Source organism: Epinephelus fuscoguttatus, linkage group LG17, assembly GCF_011397635.1.
Source record: "Epinephelus fuscoguttatus linkage group LG17, E.fuscoguttatus.final_Chr_v1".
NCBI lineage: Eukaryota > Metazoa > Chordata > Actinopteri > Perciformes > Serranidae > Epinephelus > Epinephelus fuscoguttatus.
The window spans coordinates 42,128,665-42,149,709 of NC_064768.1; the positions used below are offsets into that span (position 1 = coordinate 42,128,665).

General features: G+C 43.8%; 2 protein-coding genes across 2 annotated transcripts; both read left to right on the forward strand.

Moving 5' to 3' along the window:
* Positions 1 to 1,504: 1,504 nt before the first annotated feature.
* On the forward strand, positions 1,505 to 10,378 carry pdia8 (protein disulfide isomerase family A, member 8). The gene is made up of 13 exons (XM_049602582.1): positions 1,505 to 1,760; positions 1,984 to 2,062; positions 2,397 to 2,514; positions 2,597 to 2,704; positions 2,815 to 2,944; positions 3,316 to 3,429; positions 3,523 to 3,648; positions 7,936 to 8,118; positions 8,264 to 8,372; positions 8,525 to 8,653; positions 9,206 to 9,285; positions 9,358 to 9,415; positions 9,511 to 10,378. Exons 1-13 carry the CDS (start codon positions 1,597 to 1,599, stop codon positions 9,598 to 9,600), a joined length of 1,488 nt encoding a protein of 495 aa, XP_049458539.1. The 5' UTR covers positions 1,505 to 1,596; the 3' UTR covers positions 9,601 to 10,378.
* A 1,369-nt stretch (positions 10,379 to 11,747) lies between these two features.
* On the forward strand, positions 11,748 to 20,704 carry cct3 (chaperonin containing TCP1, subunit 3 (gamma)). Its single transcript, XM_049602573.1, has 14 exons — positions 11,748 to 11,881; positions 14,181 to 14,242; positions 14,474 to 14,524; positions 14,630 to 14,692; positions 14,778 to 14,874; positions 17,780 to 17,897; positions 17,978 to 18,164; positions 18,253 to 18,402; positions 18,625 to 18,757; positions 19,135 to 19,216; positions 19,289 to 19,469; positions 19,828 to 20,073; positions 20,183 to 20,314; positions 20,409 to 20,704. Exons 1-14 carry the CDS (start codon positions 11,854 to 11,856, stop codon positions 20,499 to 20,501), a joined length of 1,623 nt encoding a protein of 540 aa, XP_049458530.1. The 5' UTR covers positions 11,748 to 11,853; the 3' UTR covers positions 20,502 to 20,704.
* The last annotated feature ends 341 nt before the right edge of the window (positions 20,705 to 21,045 follow it).

The following is a 21,045-nucleotide window of genomic DNA, read 5'->3' on the forward strand; positions in this document are numbered from 1 at the left end:
GCATTGCAAAACAAATGTGTTGAAATGTCATTCTTGAGTATTCAAAAACTTCACAGAATGCAGGTATGTGATAATTCAGAGTTTTATTATACACAAAAAATAAAGTAACAAGGTAAATTGAAAAAGGGGATTTCCCACACTCCAACAATAAAGTCAACAATCTTGTTACTTTAAAATCAACATGACTCAAATTAGATCAGCTATTTTAGCTATGTAACCATTACTCAACAAAAAAGACATTAACCAAATAAATCAACAACAAAAAAAGAATCAGCCCATGGTGTAGTCATGATCTACTAATGCATCATGACGCTGTTGGGGTGCTGAAACTTGGGCACACAGCCTGGCTCTGATGTGGTCCACACTGCTTTTCCAAAAATTGAAACATTACATTAACGAGGATTTAAGATGGTACATAAACACATAAACACACATGAAGTCAGAGGAATACCAGTGGTTATATTCCACACACAAAGAATATATATATATATATATATATATATATATATATATATATATATGTATATATATCACTGACAGCACTTTTGATGCTAGTTTAGAAAAAAACATGCATATGGTAAAAACACAGTAAATTCATTATTCCAAACTTACCTCTGGCCCATTTTGCAACACAAGTGCTTGGATAAGGACTGACTGATCAGGGAGTCTCTCCCTCACACGCCTTGTGCGTGCTGACAACAACCGATAAATGATCAACAACATTTTGTAGAGAGGGGGATAAGTGCTGTCCCATTCCTGTTCGTAGCATCCGGAGCCCTTTCAGACTCTCACACTCAATCACTTACAGCTGACGTCAGTTAAGTCAGTGAGGGTTCAGGGCTCGAGTCTTCAGGGGCCGGATTGGAATTGGGCCTATGAGATTAAATGCAAACCTTGGTTTTGGGGTTTGTCAGGCTCTGAACTTTCCCCCAAGATTTTGAACGAAGGTTGAAATAAGGAGTGACCCTGACTATTATTTAATTTTTGAATGGACAGTTACATTGTTTAAAAAATTTAACGGACAGTAACATTCTTTTAAATATCTATTTATTTAATATGTTTTATTTATTATTTTCTAATGGCAGGAACGTGGCGGGCAGCAGGGGGCGCGTCATGACTGACAGGTTTTGGACCAATGAGAACGCTACATACGTCACCTCTTACCGCTGTGGACCAATCGGAGAACAGCTTTCCGGTATTTTCTCTTGACGTCCCGCCTTTCATTTGACAGTAGAGGGATGGTCAAGTTTCACAGGGAGTACCGGAAACAGTAATCCTGCCTTCACAATAAAAGCACCAGATAATAACGGATACATTAAAATGGAGTGATTTACGTCTCAGTTGCGTCACAAAGAAATAAATGTGACCGAGTTTCCTTTTGAGACGAATCCTTGTTCTCTGTTGGACTTTGACATGTTCCGCCTCTGACACAGAGGAACTTTTATTTTGGAGTCTATGACCGGAAACGCGAGTTACTTCTTCGATATTGACGCTGAGTGTCGCGCGGAGGCTCTCCTCGGTGTGTGACGGGGTACCGTCTCCTGTTCATACGTTTTAATTTCTACCATCTAAAATCATTAACCGTTTCACTCCAACATGGCGGCCGCCCCCCGCCTCTTTCCCGCCGTCACGGTTGCGCTGTTGTTTTGTTTTCCCGCAGCGGTGCGCTCGCGCAGAGATGTGCTCGAGCTCGGCGACGCGGACTTCGACTACCTGGCAACGGGGCACGAGACCATGCTGGTGAAATTCTACGCTCCATGGTAACGAGGTGGGGGGGGTTGTGGTTTGGATAATGGCGGACACCTGTCCTTCATCATCTGTCCTCCAGTCATCCTTCTGCGCCCCCCCCCCCCCCCCTTCCTTTCCTTTCCTTTCCTTTCCCTCCCCTCTGTCCCTTACGTCCTTACGTCCTCCTTTCTACTCCATCCATGTTTCCTTACCGCTTGTATTTCTTTCCTTTCCTGCTTCCTTGTCTTCTCTCAGGTGTGGACACTGTAAGAAATTGTCTCCAGAGTTTGAGAAAGCAGCGACAAGACTGAAGGGGACTGTCCAACTGGCCAAGGTAACGTCTCTCTCACCTGTCTCTGTCTCACCTGTCTCACCTGTCTCTGTCTCACCAGTCTCTGTCTCACCTGTCTCACTTGTCTCTGTGTCATCTGTCTCACCTGTCTCTGTCTCACCTGTCTCACCTGTCTCTGTCTCATCTGTCTCACTTGTCTCTGTCTCATCTGTCTCACTTGTCTCTGTCTCACCTGTCTCACCTGTCTCTGTCTCATCTGTCTCACTTGTCTCTGTCTCATCTGTCTCACCTGTCTCTGTCTCACCTGTCTCACCTGTCTCTGTCTCATCTGTCTCACCCGTCTCTGTCTCACCTGTCTCTGTCTCACCTGTCTCAGGTGGACTGTACAGCTCACTCAGAGACGTGTGCACGTTTCGGGGTGTCGGGTTACCCCACACTGAAGATCTTCAGGAATGGAAGAGACTCCGCCCCCTATGATGGACCTCGCAACGCAGGTATCACACACACACACACACACACACACACACACACAAACAAGTAAACAAATAAGCAGTCACTGTGTGTGTGTGCGCACAGATGGAATCTATCAGTACATGAAGAAGCAGACGGGTCCAGACTCCGCCCACCTGAAGACTGACGAAGACCTCCAGACCTTCATCAGCCACTATGACGCCAGTATCGTAGGTACGCTGTGATGATGTCACACATCACATGACCTCAGGTGCCATCAGATGGTCAGCGGTGGTCTTCTGACTCTGTGTGTGTGTGTGTGTGTGTGTGTGTGTGTGTCTCAGGTTTGTTCTCAGGTGAGGACAGCCCTCATCTGGCTGAGTTCCTGCGAGCTGCTGGTCTGCTCAGAGAACAGTTCAGGTTCGCTCACACCGTCGACCTGAAGCTCGGAGAGAAGTACGGGGTTAGTTCTGAGTGAGTACACACACACGCACACACACAAGTGATCACATGACCTCCTTCAGAGTGTCACACGTACGTCCCTTTGCAAACGTAATTTTTTGAAGCCTTACGTCATCTGACTTTACGTGACAGTACTTTTGCTAACGAAACTTTACTTGGCCTTACTTCATCAGGCTTTATGTGTCAGTACTTTTGCTAACGAAACTTGTTGTGGCCTTACTTCATCTGACTTTAGGTGTCAGTACTTTTGCTAACGTAACTTTACTTGACCTTACTTCATCTGACTTCACCTTATAGTGCTTTTGCTGGCGTATTTTTATGTAGCCTAACACTATCTGACTATGTGTCAGTACTTTTGCAAACTTAATGTTACAATGTTTCAGGAGCGTGTTGCTGTTCCGTCCTCCCAGACTGGATAATAAGTTTGAGGACAGTGTGGTCGTCTTCAGAGACTACCTGACCATCGGATCTCTGAGACGCTTCATTAGAGACAACATGTGAGTGTCTCTCAGTGTCCTCAGTCCAGTTTGACAACAGCAGCACCTGGTGGAGATCCGAGGACCTGTCTTTGTCTACCTGTCTGTCCCCAGATATGGACTGTGTCCTCACATGACTGCAGAGAACAGAGACCGTCTGAGAGTCCGAGATCTGCTGACGGCGTACTATGACCTGGACTACCACCACAACGTCCGTGGGTCCAACTACTGGAGGAACAGGTAAACACATGAAAAGGTAAACATATACAGGAAACACATGGACAGGTAAACATATACAGGGGTCCGTTTCACAAAGCAGGTTTAGTGAAAACTCTGAGTCTGTTAACCCTGAAATGAGGGAAACTCTGGGTTTTCCGTTTCAGAAAGGGAGGTAACTTAAACCAGAGAAAGCAGAGTAACTCCAGCCCGTTTCAGAAGGAGAGGTAACTGAACTTCGAGTTTCTAGCTGTCTCCTCCCTCTTACGCCACACACGCACTGTTATTCATTCATTCATTCATTCATTCAGTGTCGTGCGGGTTTCAGCAAATTCGATCATCTGTCCTCAAGGTAAACTCGGATCCTAAAGTCTGTTCTAGTTCTAAAGTTACTTTTTTCAACCATGGCATGTCCGTTCTTGGAGGACCCTGTGGATGAAGAGGCAGTGTTACTGAGGAGGGAGTTATGCATTCGTCTGGAGATTATTCACAGGCCCAGAATTGACGTATTATCATTCCCAGAACATTTTCTTTTTGAATGGTACCGTTTCACATCACAGTCCATCATTTATATCCACGACCTCATCCGTCGTGACATAACAAATGTCACCAACCGTGGACGTGCACTTTCATCTACCCAGATTCTTTGTGTTGCTCTCGTTTTCTGTATAATATCGGAGATGCAGAAAATATCAGTGCGGCCACTGTCTGCAGAGCCGTGAGCAAAGTGTCCCAGCTCTGAAACGTCTATTAAACTCTTGTGTTGTGTTCCCTGGACATAAACCTGTGAGGGTCATCAAGGAGGAGCTCCACAGGATTGCAGGTGAATGATGTAGAAATCAGTTCAAATGTATGATTATAAATCATATTCAGTTAATGACATGGTGCTGCAACCTTTCTTTTAGGATTTTCCGGTGTGATAGGGTGCACTGATGGAACCCACATTCCCATCAGTGGTCCTTCACAAAATGAAGGAGACTATGTGAATATGAAGTCCATTCACAGCATTAATGTGCAGGTAGACTGACTGTCTCAAAATGTCAGACTGCATCACACTGCACAAACTCACAATCATACCAAGAATATGTGTCTTATTTCTAGTCAGAACAAATCACACTTAAAAGTAACTTGTTTTTAGACCATTTTCACTTGAAAAATAATGAGGTGGGATTGCATCTAAGTGAACTAAATTTTAGCTTTAACACCATCCCACCTGTTTGCATCTGTAGCCTAACATTATTGTGATTGCATAAATGTATAAAATAAATTTAAACTTAGGCTACGCATTGACTCGAGCAGTAATTTTCTCCCACACTGATTCCGATGATGGCTTTTTTAAGTCGTGATGCACGCGCTTAACTCAGAGTGAACAAACTCTGTGTTGATTGAACCGATTGAAATCACCTGGGGGGTATTCCATCAAGCTCGCTTAGCTCAAAGTCTGGCTTAAATGGCCAAGTCCCGCTTATTTTAGTGAGAGTTTAGTTCCACCAATGTGGCTAAGATTAGCTCCAACTTGGTAACCATGGAAACATGGTTCTGGCTAAGTCGGACACTTGGAGCTAAGCTCTGACTTTCTGTTCCATCAATCTGAGCCTCAATTCTGTTCCATGAAAGTGGTTAACACGAATGCCAGCCTTGTAACCATGGTGACTTATGCTGCCGGCCAAACCTGGTCTGGAACAGGATTAAGGTGAAGATGAACTCCACTAATGTCCAAAAGACATGTCTGTTTTGCATTTACATACACAATGCATTGATAAAATAATTAGTGAAACCAAAACGTGCTTTCCATCCACTTTGGAAACTAAGCAAAAAGTGCATTTGGTAAGTATTATGATTTTGTAACAAATAAAAATCAATCTGTTTTTGTTTATCTTGATTTCATCCTTATAGATAAAGATGAATTAAATAAAATAAAATAAATTACAATGAATAAATTTAAAGGTATGATTAAAACACATAGAGGAAGCCTACATCAGTCACCTAAAATGTCCTCCAAATGACTGCACCAGGTGGAGACTATTAAGCAGAGCAGTCAAGACAGGCAGAGGGACACACATTCAGCAGAGACAAAGACTAAGAGAACATAGCATGTCCATTTATTGAGCCTAGCCACTTTATTCCCCCACCCCACATTGTATGGCCCATTTTCACAAACAGTGCGTCACAAAGGGCTTCACATAGCAACATGACATCCTCTACCCTTAGACCCTCACTGAAACAAGACGGAATAACAAGACCAAATGGCTTTTGAATATTTATTGTCCTGAGTCACCAAGCTGGGGAGACAGAATGCTACAGAATTAAATACTGTAAAAACAATGACCTTATTCTCTCTGCCTGGATTCATACTTACATCCTTTTCCATCTTGTTGATTTCAAGTTTTAATTTTTTTATCTGCAGTTGTTTATGCTGGATCTGCAGCTTCAGGTACCTTTTGTAGAGCACCTTCACATCCTATGATCAGAAAATGTGTCAGAGTGCAGCCAAAATGCAGCTACTGGTGATTTTGAAAACGGGAAAAAGAAAAGAATGGTAACTCACTTCACTCCTTCCGGTTGAGGATGGGGTAGTCTGCTGCAGCAGGATTTGATTTATTAATTTTGACAATGCAAACAACATGAATAATATTTAACATTCAGACTTACATCTTGGAGTACAGTGTCTTCTACAGAAAGAGTCTCCTCTTCATCTCTGTCCTGGTGATAGTGATGACTAGGTCCTTCACCCTGGAAATGGAGGAACATCAGTTAGAGGAGGCTAGACAGCATTTCAGTCACAGGTTGGGACTTACAGGGTCTCCTGAGGGCCCTGCTGCAACTTCCGGGGGTTCCGATAAAGTGATTTGTCCCTCCGTTACTAATAGAACAAACATGTTAACAGTCAGCAAAATCAACTGAGGGGCTGTCGCCATGCAGCGGAGGGACAGTGGTTGACAGTGCAGTACCTTCAACAAATGCCCGTATCTCTGGATCAACAGGAGAGAAGCACTCCCCTGAATCCCATCAATTTTGGGGCCCTTGTTGGAGCTGAGGGCTAGGGATTCGGCCTGTGTCAACTCCTCAGGTGGTGGGCCCCCACCAGTGGCTCCCAGTTGAGCTTTTTTCTTGGTTGCTGCAAGGAACATAGTCACAGCTTTACACTCATATTTATACATTTCACATTATTAAAATTATTATGCATCACTGACCATTTGTAAGGATGTTTGTATAGTTATTTTGACCTGTTGCCAGGTGCGTTTCTGGCCTCCGAGGTTGCTTCTGTTTGGACAGTAAAAGAGGTTAATTAAAGACACAGTGAATGCTGAGTTTTAGTTTGTTCCTCATCCTACTGCACAGACATAAGGGTAAAATGAAGGAATTAGCTCCTTTTTATGCAGCAAGAGAATCAATTAACCCCTGCAAACATTTAAACAGCGCTCCTCTGTTGAATAGGGGGAATGAGGTAAATGAGATAATACATGAGCAATTGTGTGATAAATGTTTTGCATATAAAACAATTTGATTATGGCCACTTCAACTCAGATTATAAATGTGATTAAATCACTATCTGTAGCCTACAACTTGTCGTGTAGTGAATTTCTTTAATTTTACAGCCGAAATTACAATTATCTTTTATGTTGAACATAACAATTAACATTGAGACGGTTATCGTCTGAAATAATGAATGGATGAATCACTTACGCATTCAGCCTGTCGGCAATTGTCTTCCATGCTGCCTCTCTGGCTTTGTTTATTGGAGCGGTGTTACCTTTTTTCATTATTATCTCCTGGTAATCATCATATAGTTCCATCAGGAGAGTTTGTTCAGCAGCAGTGAAACTCTCTGCCCGTGGTTTGGCGGCATTCTGAGCCATTTTGCAACACTTTCAGCACTCGACTTGTTGGGTCTTTTTATATTCCGCGGGGAGGCGCTCAGTGTGAGGCTTAACAGGTGAGGCTGGAATTAGCGTCAAGTGGAGCCAGCTGATCTCGTTTGATGGAACGGGTTGGGGTTTGGTTTGGAGTTGCCGTTCATTCAAGCTTCAAGATTACACCATAGTCCCGATTTTCTTAGCGACTTTGATGGAATACCCCCCTGCTCTGAAACCCGTAACCCAGAGTTTCCCATCTCAGAGTTACTCAACTCAGAGTTCAGGGTTAGGCTCAGAGTTTGTTGAACCTCCTTTCTGAAACGGACCCCAGGAAACACACGGACAGGTAAACATAAACAGGAAACACACGGACAGGTAAACATAAACAGGAAACACACGGACAGGTAAAGACACTTTTTGTGGTTGAGCCCCGCCCCTTCTGTCTTGTTGCCAGGGTGTTGAGAGTGGCGTCAAAATATTCTGGGAGGGGCCTGACATTCTCAGTAGCCAATAAGAAGGACTTCCTGTCTGAGCTGGAGGACGACTTCGGTCTGGGGACGTCGGACGGAGGAGAGCTGCCGTTTGTCACTATCCGGACCAAACTGGGCCACAAGTACACCATGAGGGAGGAGTTCACGTATGTAACCAGGCCAAACCAGGCTAAAATAATACACCATGAGGGAGGAGTTCACGTTTGCTCACCTGTATGACATCACACATGTTGAACCAATCAGGTCACAGTAGTGTGTGTGTGTGTGTGTGTGTGTGTGTGTGTGTGTCAGGAGGGATGGGCGGTCCTTGGAGAGGTTCCTGGACGAGTTCTTCGCAGGTCGTCTGAAGCGTTTTGTGAAGTCTGAGCCCATCCCTGAGAGGAACACTGCTGCTGTCAAGGTGAGACTCTGAGCCACGCCCCCTTTAGTATCATTAACATTTACACCCTCAGGAGGAAGCAGAGAGGATGATGAGAGTTGAACCGCCGACACCGTGGTCGCATAGTCAGTGTCTGTCTTGTCTCTGACCTGTGACCTGTGACGTGTCTGCAGGTGGTCGTTGCCGAGTCTTTCGATGAGGTTGTCAATGATCCAAATAAGGACGTCCTGATTCAGTTCTTCTCTCCGTCCTGTCCTCACTGTAAGAAATTGGAGCCGGTCTACAGAGACCTCGCTGACACAGTACGTACACCATCTTCAAGTTAGCTTGCAAACAAGGTAGGCTATGCTAACAAGGAAATGTGTCAGTGGACGATAATATTAGCGAGTTCGCTTGCTAACCAGATTGGCTATGCTAACAAGTATATATTTTAGCCTATTTGTAAGATTACTTGTTAACATGGTCTTACTAGCTAACGAGCTAATATTCTAGTCTATAAGCACGTTCACTTGTTAGCATAGCCTACCTAGTAAGCAAGCCAACTGGCTAATAACCTAATCTGTTAGCACGTTCACTTGTTAGCATAGCCTACCTAGTAAGCAAGCTAACTGGCTAATAATCTAGTCTGTTAGCACGTTCACTTGTTAGCATAGCCTACCTAGTTAGCAAGCTAACTGGCTAATATTCTAGTCTATTAGCATGTTCACTTGTTAGCATAGCCTACCTAGTTAGCAAGCTAACTGGCTAATATTCTAGTCTATTAGAATATTTACTTAATAGCATAATCTACTTGGATAGGTTTTTTTAGAGCTATTGTTTGGATTAAAACCTCTGTCTGTCCCTCTGTCCGTCAGCTGTCCTCTGATCCGAACATTGTCATTGCCAAGATGAACGCTGCAGATAACGATGTTCCACTGGGATACGACGTCCAGGGGTGAGACATCAGCAGCTGCTTCCTATGTCTCCGTGTCTCTGTCTCTGAAACTGTCTCTCTGTCCCTTCACAGGTATCCCACCATTTACTTTGCTCCCATGGGCCGGAAGGACGAGCCGATCAGATACGAGGTTAACAACTTCCTGTCCACAGTCCATCATCTCCGTCTCACTCATTGTGTCACATTACATCTGGTCACATGATGTTCTCCTCTGTGTGTCCTCAGGGGGGTCGAGAGCTCAAAGACTTCCTGAAGTTCCTGAAGAGCAAGGCGAGTCATAGTCTGGTGTCCACTGGGTCCAGAGATGAACTCTGACACGTCCATCCACGCCAATCAGGTCCAACAGAAGCAGCTGGTCTCCATGACAACGGACATTAATTCTCATCTTCATTGCGACTCAGCCCAAGCCGACTGGACTCGACTCAAGTCGCTCTGTTCTGGTGTTCCATCAGCATCATCGTAGATCGTACCTGGTACGTTCTGGTACCACCGGAAGGAGGCGGAGCTACATCACTGCAGACTGATTGGTTGGAGAGAGTTGTCACTTTGGTGACATCCTGCACGAGCCCACCATTTTGTTTTTGTTTATTTAGTTCTTTATTTATTTTCATCATTTAACAAACATTACGCCACAAATTTGGGATTTCCCCATAATGTTGGATTTTAGCACATTAGCTAACATTAGCTTCAATTGCAAAACAAATACGGGAGTTTCCTATAATGTTAGCTTTTTAGCGCATTAGCTAAAATTAACTTCATTTGCAAAACAAATATTGGATTTCCCAGTAATGTTCACTTTTAGCGCATTAGCTAACATTAGCTTCAGTAGCAAAACAAAGGAGGAGACAAGCTTTTATTTTGTGTTTTTCAAATGGGACTTCCTATCACTGCGCCCAGTGTTCTTTATATTCCTATTTATTTTATATAAAAAAGAAAATACTTTATTGATTTCATTGTGTGTGTTAATTGTTTGTGTTTTCTTATTTACTGATGGAACAGTAGTGGAACATCAAACTGATGCACAAATCTTCTCAGAGCCTTACGGCTGCCAGTTCCCACTGAGGAGGAGCGGTCAATAAAACTCTGACAGCTGGTTTGTGTTTGTCGTCATGTCCCTGCTACACTCGGCTGGTTGTGACTCGTTACCATGTCACTGTTGTGTGTGAGTAGAATCTGAAATAAATTCCTTCTAGTAAATATATTTATTTTTATATGTTGTTAGGGAATGTTCATTATGTTTTTTGGGGGGAGGGGTGGTGCAAATATAGTTGAGGCATGTCAAATAATATTTTAAGCACCAGGGTGGACGTATGGTTTTTAATTCTGGCTCAGAGTCAGGGCATACACATTTAAATACTTTTAATTTCAAAGTTTTTCATAGAAAACCTGTGGGGTTTTTTTTTCCCAACAATTTTTGATAATTTTGTTTCTTTAAGTTTCCTTTTTCCTTAAGTTAAGGGGGGGGATTTTCTTATTTGTGGTGATTTTTTTCTGTAAAAACTAAAATGTGTTCTTGTAAAATTTTTGGTGCGTTTTTTTTGTTTGTTTTTCAATTTTGATTCATTTTGAATCAGATTCTTTCTGATGAATTTGTTTTGTAAGCTTTGGGGCTCTTGGAGGCTTTTTATACATTTTGTTAAAATTTCCTTTAAAAATGTATGTCAGTGTTTTTGTGGTAATCTTTTTTCCATTGAACATTTTTGCATTTTTTTACGTGGGTGGGTGGGGGGGGTGGTAATGTTTCCTTTAAACAAATTTGGCAATGTTTTTTTTAAATGTAAATGTGTGGGTTTGGAAGGCAGATCTTCTTTTAAAATGTATTACAGACAGATAGAGTAAAAACAGAAATCATCATTGGATTTTCAAATTGCCGACGGTTCTTTGACACATTTTGTGCGACAAAGGCTTCCATCAGGAAAAAAATCATAACTGAATCTGAGCTGAAAATAGTGATATTTCGTTAAGATCATTTTATCCTATGTCTCATTTAAAATGTGTCAAAAAATAAATCACCTCCTTCTCGTAAATAAAGAAGGGTCCCTTACATAAAAATCACGTAACAGATGTGATGATGTTACTGGTGACAGTGACACAAAATATGATATACATCAGTATTTAAATACATGCCAGTTTCCTTTTAAAATGCATTTGTATGCATTTATGAATAGATTTTCAAATTGAATGAATATATATTTACTTACTTTTCTAAGGTGTTGTTTGTAAGTTATGTTTTAAATCTAAATCTACTGATATCTTGTTTTATTTCGATCAGAATAATAAAAACTTCTGACGAACAACATGACGGATGTAAAATCATGGAGAGTGTACATGAGGTCTGGTTGGTGTTTCCATAGACACGTGTCTGTGGCTGTTTCACCATAAAAGGCTGAGCCTGTCTCCGCTCATTTCAGCTCATTGACTCAATTGGCGGACGCGCCTGTCAGTCACAGTGATCCTCTCAGCTGATTGGTCGGGCTGTGGTTGATTTCCCGCCCCTGCCGCTAAGCCCTCCCTCTCTCTCCCTCCCAGAACCTTCCAGGCCGAAGCAGTCCGACACGCGCCGTCACGATGATGGGCCAGCAGGTTTTAGTGCTCAGTAAGTACCGAAAATCTTCAATCTTCATCTTGAAACATGTCTGCGTTAACACCGGGGACTCCGCGGTACCGGGACTCTGCCCGGTTTACAGCGGCCCTGCCGCGACACAAAGCGGACACCGGCAGTTCCCCCAGCCGCGGAGCATGTGCTTCCTCCCACCGTGCGCTAACTGTTAGCATCGTCAGCTCGTGTTCCTAATGAGGCGATATGCTAGGCTAATAAATCCCTTTACTCAGCATAGAGATAGGGTTAGCCTGCTAACATGCTAACAGCGTCAGTATCTTTGTGTTTAATGCTAACCCATTAGCATGTAGCTTTAATGTCACTGCAGTGTTTTAATGAAGAAATAGAGTACAGGTAGTGACCGGATGTGACTTAGCACTTTTTGATTATAATGTAACAGACTGAAAATAAAAACGAGCTAATGTTAATGTTAGCCGGCGGTGCTAATGTTAGCTAACAGCGGAAAATGTGTCCGCAGTTTAACGTTCTTTTGTTGAGGCAGCAGACACACCCTCACTGATCGATCACATCTCATATCGATGTTATTGATTCAGTGTGTTATCACATATTTCATATTAATGCGAGTAAACGCTGCGTGTCCTTTTTCTGAAGCTGCTCGTTCATTGAAGATCAAACTTTATTAATCCCACACAGAGTGACATGAGAAACAAATGAGACAAAATAAACTCTATTGATCCTCAGAGACGTTCAGCAGCACAGACTGATAAAGATGAGATTATAATGAGCGGTCCAGCCAGAGCACATTTTATATAACAGGGTCATTTAAAGTGCTGAAGGAGCAGATAATGCATCATGAAAATACAATTTCAAATATTAAATATTGTACAATTTCAAATTTAGAATATACCTAAATATAATAGGAAAAAATCTACATATAAAATACACATAGTAAAAAATAAATGCAAACTATAATATGAATTAAAGCTGCAAGCAGCGATGAACGGGTCCTCGCACCTTCACGCAACTCGGGGGGGCTGGCAGGACGTGGGCTGGTGCGACACTTCATTTCCATCAAAGGTGGACGCCACGTGCAGGAGTGACTCGGCGTATCCTTGATACGGTTTGTACCACATCCTCTGTCCACTAGAGGCAGCTGGAGAACGCACTAATGATGTTATGTTTTTATACATCAAATATCCACCACAGCATTTAAGTCTCAGATAAATAATAAATGTCTGATAAGACATACTTCCTCTCACCGCACGGTGGTGCTGTGAGTATCAGGAAATGTGGCCATACAGATGTGTTCACGGCGGGACTAATATGAATCACGTGAAGTTTGGTGGAGATCCAACTTTTTACACCAAAGTTGTAGCAGTTTCATGGCGAGACCTCAAAATTCATCGCTCTGCAGCGGGCGTGCCATTCAACATTGGGAAGGTCTTATAACTTTTGGTCACAACGTAGTCACGCTAACATCTGAAGCCAGTCGGATTAAATCTGAAGGACGAGTTTGTAAAAACACAACACATGGGAAACACCAACAATGACCACGAAATTCAGAATGGCCGACTTCATGTTGAGTTTAGGTAATGGGTCCAAGAGACTTTATTGTGCATTTGGGCATGATGCAGGTATGTGCCGATTTTCATGCATGTTGGTAAAACACATGTGGGGGGGCTGCACTTTAATGGGCGTGGCCAAGCAATTTCGCCACGCCCACCGACGAAACTCACATCACTTGTCCAGGTCTAGGCTATGAAGTCTCGCACCACTATGAAGCCTAGACCTGGACTACACCTCGCACTGAGGTTGGTGCACGGGCCCTAAATATAATATATAAAGTATAAAAAATGTAAAATGCACATAAATGAACAGCGAACACAAAATATCATATAGAATATTAAAATATAAATATTGAATTTACATAAATAAGATTTAAATATAAAAATAGTTTAAAATATTGATATATAAATAGAAATATGTAAATATATAACATACATAAATAAAAAATACATAAAAGATATATAAAATATACCATTGGAAAAAAAAATATAAAATATATGAACAAAGTTAAGGACACAGATTTACAATTAAAGAGAAGAGAAAAAGACAAAAGGTCAAATTAATTATTGAATGATTTAAAAACATCCCCATTAACAGTTCAGAGCGGAGGAGCAAAGATAAACTAGATATTTCAGTCAGTCCGCGGTCGTTACAGGGCGGGGCAGGCGGAGGAAAACAGGAAGTGTTCAGAGTCATCAACACACTTCCTCTCCAGGTAACGAGTGTCATTAATAAGTGTGTCAACTTCCTGTGTGTGTTTCCTGTGCAGACCAGAACATCAAGAGAGAGTCGGGACGTAAAGTTCAGACAGGAAACATCAATGCTGCCAAGGTCAGTGAGCCAGAGGGGGCGGAGTCTACCTGAGGGTCATGACACACACCTGCTGCACACACTGCAGTTTGAGTCGTTGGGTTTCTCCGTAACGTTAGCTTTTCAGCACGTTAGCTTATTGTTTTGCTGTCGGAGCTAACATTAGTTAATGTGCTAAAAAGTTAGCATTGCAGTGTTATCCGATATTTGTTTTGCTATTGAAGCTAACGTTAGCTAATGTGTGTGTTTCAGACTATAGCAGATGTGATCAGGACGTGCCTTGGCCCTCGGGCCATGATGAAGGTGAGATCATCATCATCATCACACAAACATTCACCCACACCCTGACAGTGTCATTGATTCATAGAGTAATCGTGTGTGTGTGTGTGTGTGTGTGTGTGTGTGTAGATGCTGCTCGACCCCATGGGAGGAATCGTGATGACCAATGATGGAAACGCCATCCTCAGAGAGGTCAGCAGATGTTTACATTAAACATACAGGGCATGTCTGATGATGATGATGTCATTGCTGAGGACCTGTATCTCCATGGTAACAGATCCAGGTCCAGCATCCAGCAGCCAAGTCCATGATTGAGATCAGCCGCACACAGGACGAGGAGGTGGGAGACGGGACCACGTCTGTCATCATCCTGGGTGAGTCTGCCGATGACATCATGAGAGGAAGTGATGTCAGATCCTTTCAGATTAAAATCGACTATCCTCACAGGGTCCACTGTCCTCACAGTGTGGACATGTAGACTGTCCTCACAGTGTTCATTGTCCTCACAGTGTCGACATGTAGACTGTCCTCACAGTGTTCATTGTCCTCACAGTGTCGACATGTAGACTGTCCTCACAGTGTGGACATGTAGATTGTCCTCACAGTGTGGACATGTAGATTGTCCTCACAGTGTTCATTGTCCTCACAGTGTGGACATGTAGACTGTCCGCACAGTATTCACTGTCCTCACAGTGTGGACATGTAGACTGTCCTCACAGTGTGGACATGTAGACATGTAGACTGTCCTCACAGTGTTCACTGTCCTCACAGTGTTCATTGTCCTCACAGTGTGGTCATGTAGACTGTCCTCACAGTGTTCATTGTCCTCACAGTGTGGACATGTAGACTGTCCTCACAGTATTCACTGTCCTCACAGTGTGGACATGTAGACTGTCCTCACAGTCAATCAGTCAATCAATCAATTTTATTTATAAAGCCCAATATCACAAATCACAATTTGCCTCACAGGGCTTTACAGCATACGACATCCCTCTGTCCTTATGACCCTCACAGCTGATCAGGAAAAACTCCCCAAAAAACCCTTTAACGGGGAAAAAACGGTAGAAACCTCAGGAAGAGCAACTGAGGAGGGATCCCTCTTCCAGGACGGACAGACGTGCAATAGATGTCGTACAGAACAGATCAGCATGATAAATTAACAGTAATCCACATGACACAATGAGACAGAGAGAGAGAGAGAGAGAGAGAGAGAAAGAGAGATATGCAGGTAATGACAGTAGCTTACAACAACATTATTGAAAGTAATAATATTATAGTTATAGTTCTGGCTACTGTGGTACAATATGTTGAAAGTATGTATTAATATCTGGCAGTATACATGTGTGACAATAATCATATGTGTATAATAACAGTAGAAGTATGACTAATGACTAATGATGGCAGCAGCAGCAGCAGGAGGCATCTGGCAGGACCACGGCAGCAGCACAACCACACACGTCACGCTGTCCAGGCACCGCTGTGATATGAGTTAATCTGAGAGACAGTGGAGCACAAAGGCTCCGGAGAAGAAGCCGAGTTAGTGACATCCAGAATGGCCGGGTTAGCAAGATGCAGTAATAGGATACGAGAGAGAGAGAGAGAGAGAGAGAGAGAGAGAGAGAGAAGGAGAGAAGGTGCCCGGTGTATTATAGGGGGGTCCTCCGGCAGACTAGGCCTAAGTCAGCCTAACTAGGGGCTGGTACAGGGCAAGCCTGAGCCAGCCCTAACTATAAGCTTTATCAAAGAGGAAAGTCTTAAGTCTAGTCTTAAATGTGGAGACGGTGTCTGCCTCCCGGACCGTAACAGGAAGATGATTCCACAGGAGAGGAGCCTGATAGCTGAAGGCTCTGGCTCCTGATCTACTGGAGACTTTAGGGACCACGAGTAACCCTGCGTTCTCAGAGCGCAGTGTTCTGGTGGGATAATATGGCACTATGAGCTCTCTAAGATATGACGGAGCTTGACCATTTAGAGCTTTATAAGTTAACAGTAGGATTTTAAATTCAATTCTGGATTTTACAGGGAGCCAGTGCAGAGAAGCTAAAACAGGAGAGATATGATCTCGTTTCTTAGTTCCTGTTAGTACACGTGCTGCTGCATTCTGAATTAGATGGAGAGTTTTTAAGGACTTACTGGAGCTACCTGATAATAGAGAGTTACAGTAATCCAGCCTTGAGGTAACAAAAGCGTGGACCAATTTTTCTGCATCTTTCGGGTCAGGATAGGCCTAATTTTAATATTACGCAGATGAAAAATGCAGTCCGTGAGGTTTGCTTTAAATGAGAATTAAAAGACAAATCTTGATCAAATGTTACTCCGAGGTTTCTTACGGTAGTGCTAGAGGCCAGAGCAATGCCATCTAGAGAAACTATGTCATCAGATAAAGAGTCTCTGAGTTGTTTGGGGCCAAGAACAATAACTTCAGTTTTGTCTGAATTTAACATCAGGAAATTGGTGCTCATCCAGGTTTTTATGTCTTTAAGGCAGTTATGGAGTTTAGTTAATTGATTACTTTCTTCTGGCTTCATCGATAAATACAACTGAGTATCATCCGCATAACAATGGAAATTTATAGAGTGATTTCTAATGATGTTACCTAAAGGAAGCATATATAGAGTAAATAGGATTGGTCCGAGCACAGCACCTTGCGGAACTCCAAAACAAACTTTAGTACGTAAGGATGGTTCATTGTGAACGTGAACAAACTGAAAACGATCAGATAAATAAGATTTAAACCAGCTCAGTGCAGAACCTTTTAGGCCAATTAAGTGATCCAGTCTCTGCAGTAGAATTTGATGGTCAATTGTGTCAAACGCCGCACTAAGATCTAATAAAACAAGTACAGAGACGAGTCCTTTGTCTGAAGCAATCAGAAGGTCATTTGTAATTTTAACTAGTGCTGTCTCAGTGCTATGATGCACTCTAAATCCTGACTGAAATTCCTCAGATAGATTATTATCATGGAGAAAATCACACAGCTGGTCTGCGACTACTTTCTCAAGGATCTTTGACATAAAGGGAAGATTAGATACTGGTTTATAATTGGCTAACACCTCTGGATCCAGGGTGGGCTTTTTTAGTAGAGTGTTCATTGTCCTCACAGTGTGGACATGTAGATTGTCCTCACAGTGTTCATCGTCCTCACAGTGTGGACATGTAGACTGTCCTCACAGTATTCACTGTCCTCACAGTGTGGACATGTAGACTGTCCTTACAGTGTATTTTGTGTGTTAAACACTGTGTGTTGTGTTCTTCTGTAACGTGTGTGCGTACATGCAGCGGGGGAGATGCTGGCGGTAGCAGAGCAATTCCTGGAGCAGCAGATGCACCCGACGGTGATCATTGGCGCCTACAGACGGGCTCTGGAGGACATGTTGGACACTCTGAAGGATATCAGGTATACACAGAGGCTTTTATTGTGAAAGCGCAGCAGGAGGAAGACGGTGTTAAAATACTGATGATGATGTCACACCCCAGCATCCCTGTGGACACGGCGGACCGCTCCATGATGCTGAAGATCGTCCACTCGGCTATCAACACCAAAGCGGTGAGCCGCTGGTCAGAGCTGGCGTGCAGCATCGCACTGGACGCCGTCCGCACCGTGGAGCTGGAAGACAATGGACGCAAGGAGATCGACATCAAGAAGTATGCCAAAGTGGAGAAGGTAACCACTTTCTGTCTGTCCAGCACTGATGATCACCATTGGATGCATCTGCTGACACTTCTGTCACATGTTGTTGTGGTGTGTTCAGGTTCCTGGCGGGATCATCGAGGACTCGTGTGTTCTGAAAGGCGTGATGGTCAACAAAGATGTGACACACCCGAGGATGAGACGCGTCATCAAGGAGCCGCGCATCGTCCTGCTGGACTGTTCCCTGGAGTACAAGAAGGGCGAGAGCCAGGTGAGACACACCTGAGTTCATGTAAACAACAGCTAATGATGCTAACAATGCTAACAACAAATTAGAAACGACTGCTGGACCTGAAGCGGTCTGAGTTGACTGAGGGGTGTCCGACTTTAAAGGGACAGTCCTGCTGTATCAGGGGTGTGTGTAGTGTGTATTACACGTGTGTGTGTGTGTGTGTGTGTGTGTGTGTGTGTGTGTGTGTGTGTTTGCTTGCAGACAGACATAGAGATCAGTAAGGAGGAGGACTTTGCCCGAATCCTGCAGATGGAGGAAGAATACATCCAGCAGATCTGTGAGGACATCATCCGCCTCAAACCAGACCTGCTGTTCACTGAGAAGGGCATCTCAGGTACACACACACACACACAGACACAGACACACACACACACTGTTAGCACATTAGGTAATATTAGAGCCAACAATATTAGATTTCACTCTGTTAACTTTTTAGCATTAGCTGAACACGCATCATCTTCCTCCATTGTCTTAAACAAGGCAACAGAACTTGTTAGCTAGCGCTAGCTAATGTCTGTGGAGCTAGTGTTTTGCCTCCAGCTAAGCCCCGCCCATCAAAAAACATTATACTGTTTACTAACAGTAGAAGGGTTAATATTATCCCTCATAACATACTGTGCCCTGACAAAATCATGTCGCTTAAACACAGAGGAAACAAAATGGTGGATTAAAGAAGACAATAAAGATCATCCCTCTCATGTGTCCTTTCAGATTTGGCGCAGCACTACCTGATGAAGGCCAACATCACTGCCATCCGCCGCGTGAGGAAGACCGACAACAACCGCATCGCCAGGTAACCTGCTCACCTGCAGCCAATCAGCTGTCAGCAGACAGCATGTGTCTGTAACCTGTCTCTGTCTTTCAGGGCGTGCGGCGCTCGCATTGTCAGCCGAACCGACGAACTGCGCGAGGAAGACGTTGGTACGGGGGCGGGGCTGTTTGAGGTCAAGAAGATCGGCGATGAGTATTTTACCTTCGTCACTGAGTGTAAAGACCCGAAGGCCTGCACCATTCTGCTGAGAGGAGCCAGCAAGGAGATCCTCGCTGTGAGAACCTTTTCCTGACTTTAATCTTTAATGTTCTTCAAACTCACTTGAGCTGTTTTCACCCACACTTCAGCTGCTGTCACCCACGCTTCAGCTGCTGTCACCCACACTTCAGCTGCTGTCACCCACGCTTCAGCTGCTGTCAGCCACACTTCAGCTGCTGTCAGCCACACTTGAGCTGCTCTCACCCACACTTGAGCTGCTCTCACCCACACTTGAGCTGCTGTCAGCCACACTTGAGCTGCTGTCAGCCACACTTGAGCTGCTTTCACCCACACATCAGATCTTTCATATTTCCCACCTGTGTCTGACACTTGCATTTCCTTCAGTTGAGCGCTTGTATGTTGCTTTCCTTCAGGAAGTGGAGAGGAACCTTCAGGATGCCATGCAGGTGTGTCGTAATGTCCTGCTGGACCCCTTCCTGTTGCCAGGGGGCGGTGCCACAGAGATGGCGGTGTCTAAGCGTCTGATGGAGCGTTCCCGTGCTCTGACCGGTGTGGAACAGTGGCCATACCGCGCAGTGGCTCAGGCCCTGGAGGTGATCCCCCGGACCCTGATCCAGAACTGTGGAGCCTCCACCATCAGAGTGCTGACATCATTGAGGGTAACACACAACTTTATTTAGTTCATTCTTCTCAAATGCAGTTGTTGTATTAACAGTTTATTAATGATGTCATTGGTGTGTGTGTGTGTTTGTGTGTGTGTGCGCGCAGGCCAAACACACTCAGGAGAACAGTGTGTGTTGGGGCGTGGACGGGGAAACAGGTTGTCTGTCTGACATGAACACTCTGGGGATCTGGGAGCCGCTTGCCGTCAAAGCTCAGACCTACAAGACCGCTGTCGAGGTCAGAAGCCTCTGCCATCCTGAGGCTGATGATGTCATCGTGACACTGACCGACACACACACTAACCCCTCCTTTCTCTGTCTCTGTTGCCCAGACGGCCATCTTGTTGCTGCGCATTGATGACATTGTCTCTGGTCACAAGAAGAAAGACAAAGATGACCAGATGGGCGGACCAGGTGCCGAGTAGATCCAGATCGATCGGGATCAACGTCAGAGTCACTCCAGGGTGTGTGTGTGTGTGTGTGTGTGTGTGTGTGTGTGTGTGTGTGTGTGTGTGTGTGCGCGCGCGCGAACGTGCGTGTGTGTGTGTGTGTGTGTGTGTGTGTGGACCAGACGACTCTCTGAAACTTCCTGAACCTGTTAATAAAGTTAACGTTGGTTAAATGTCCAGATGTTTGTACTGTAACTTCATTTATAACCATCACAGTATATACAACGTTTTTAACTTTATTTACAACATCTATATCTTTATTTACGAGGTCTAACTTAATTTACGAGGTCTAACTTAATTTATGAGGTCTATAACTTTATGAGGTCTGTAACTTTATTTACGAGGTCTATAACTTTGAGGTCTGTAACGTTATTTATGAAGTCTAACTTTACGAGGTCTAACTTTATGAGGTCTATAACTTTATTTACGAGGTCTAACTTTATTTACGAGGTCTAACTTTATGAGGTCTATAACTTTATTTACGAGGTCTAACTTTATTTACGAGGTCTATAACTTTATT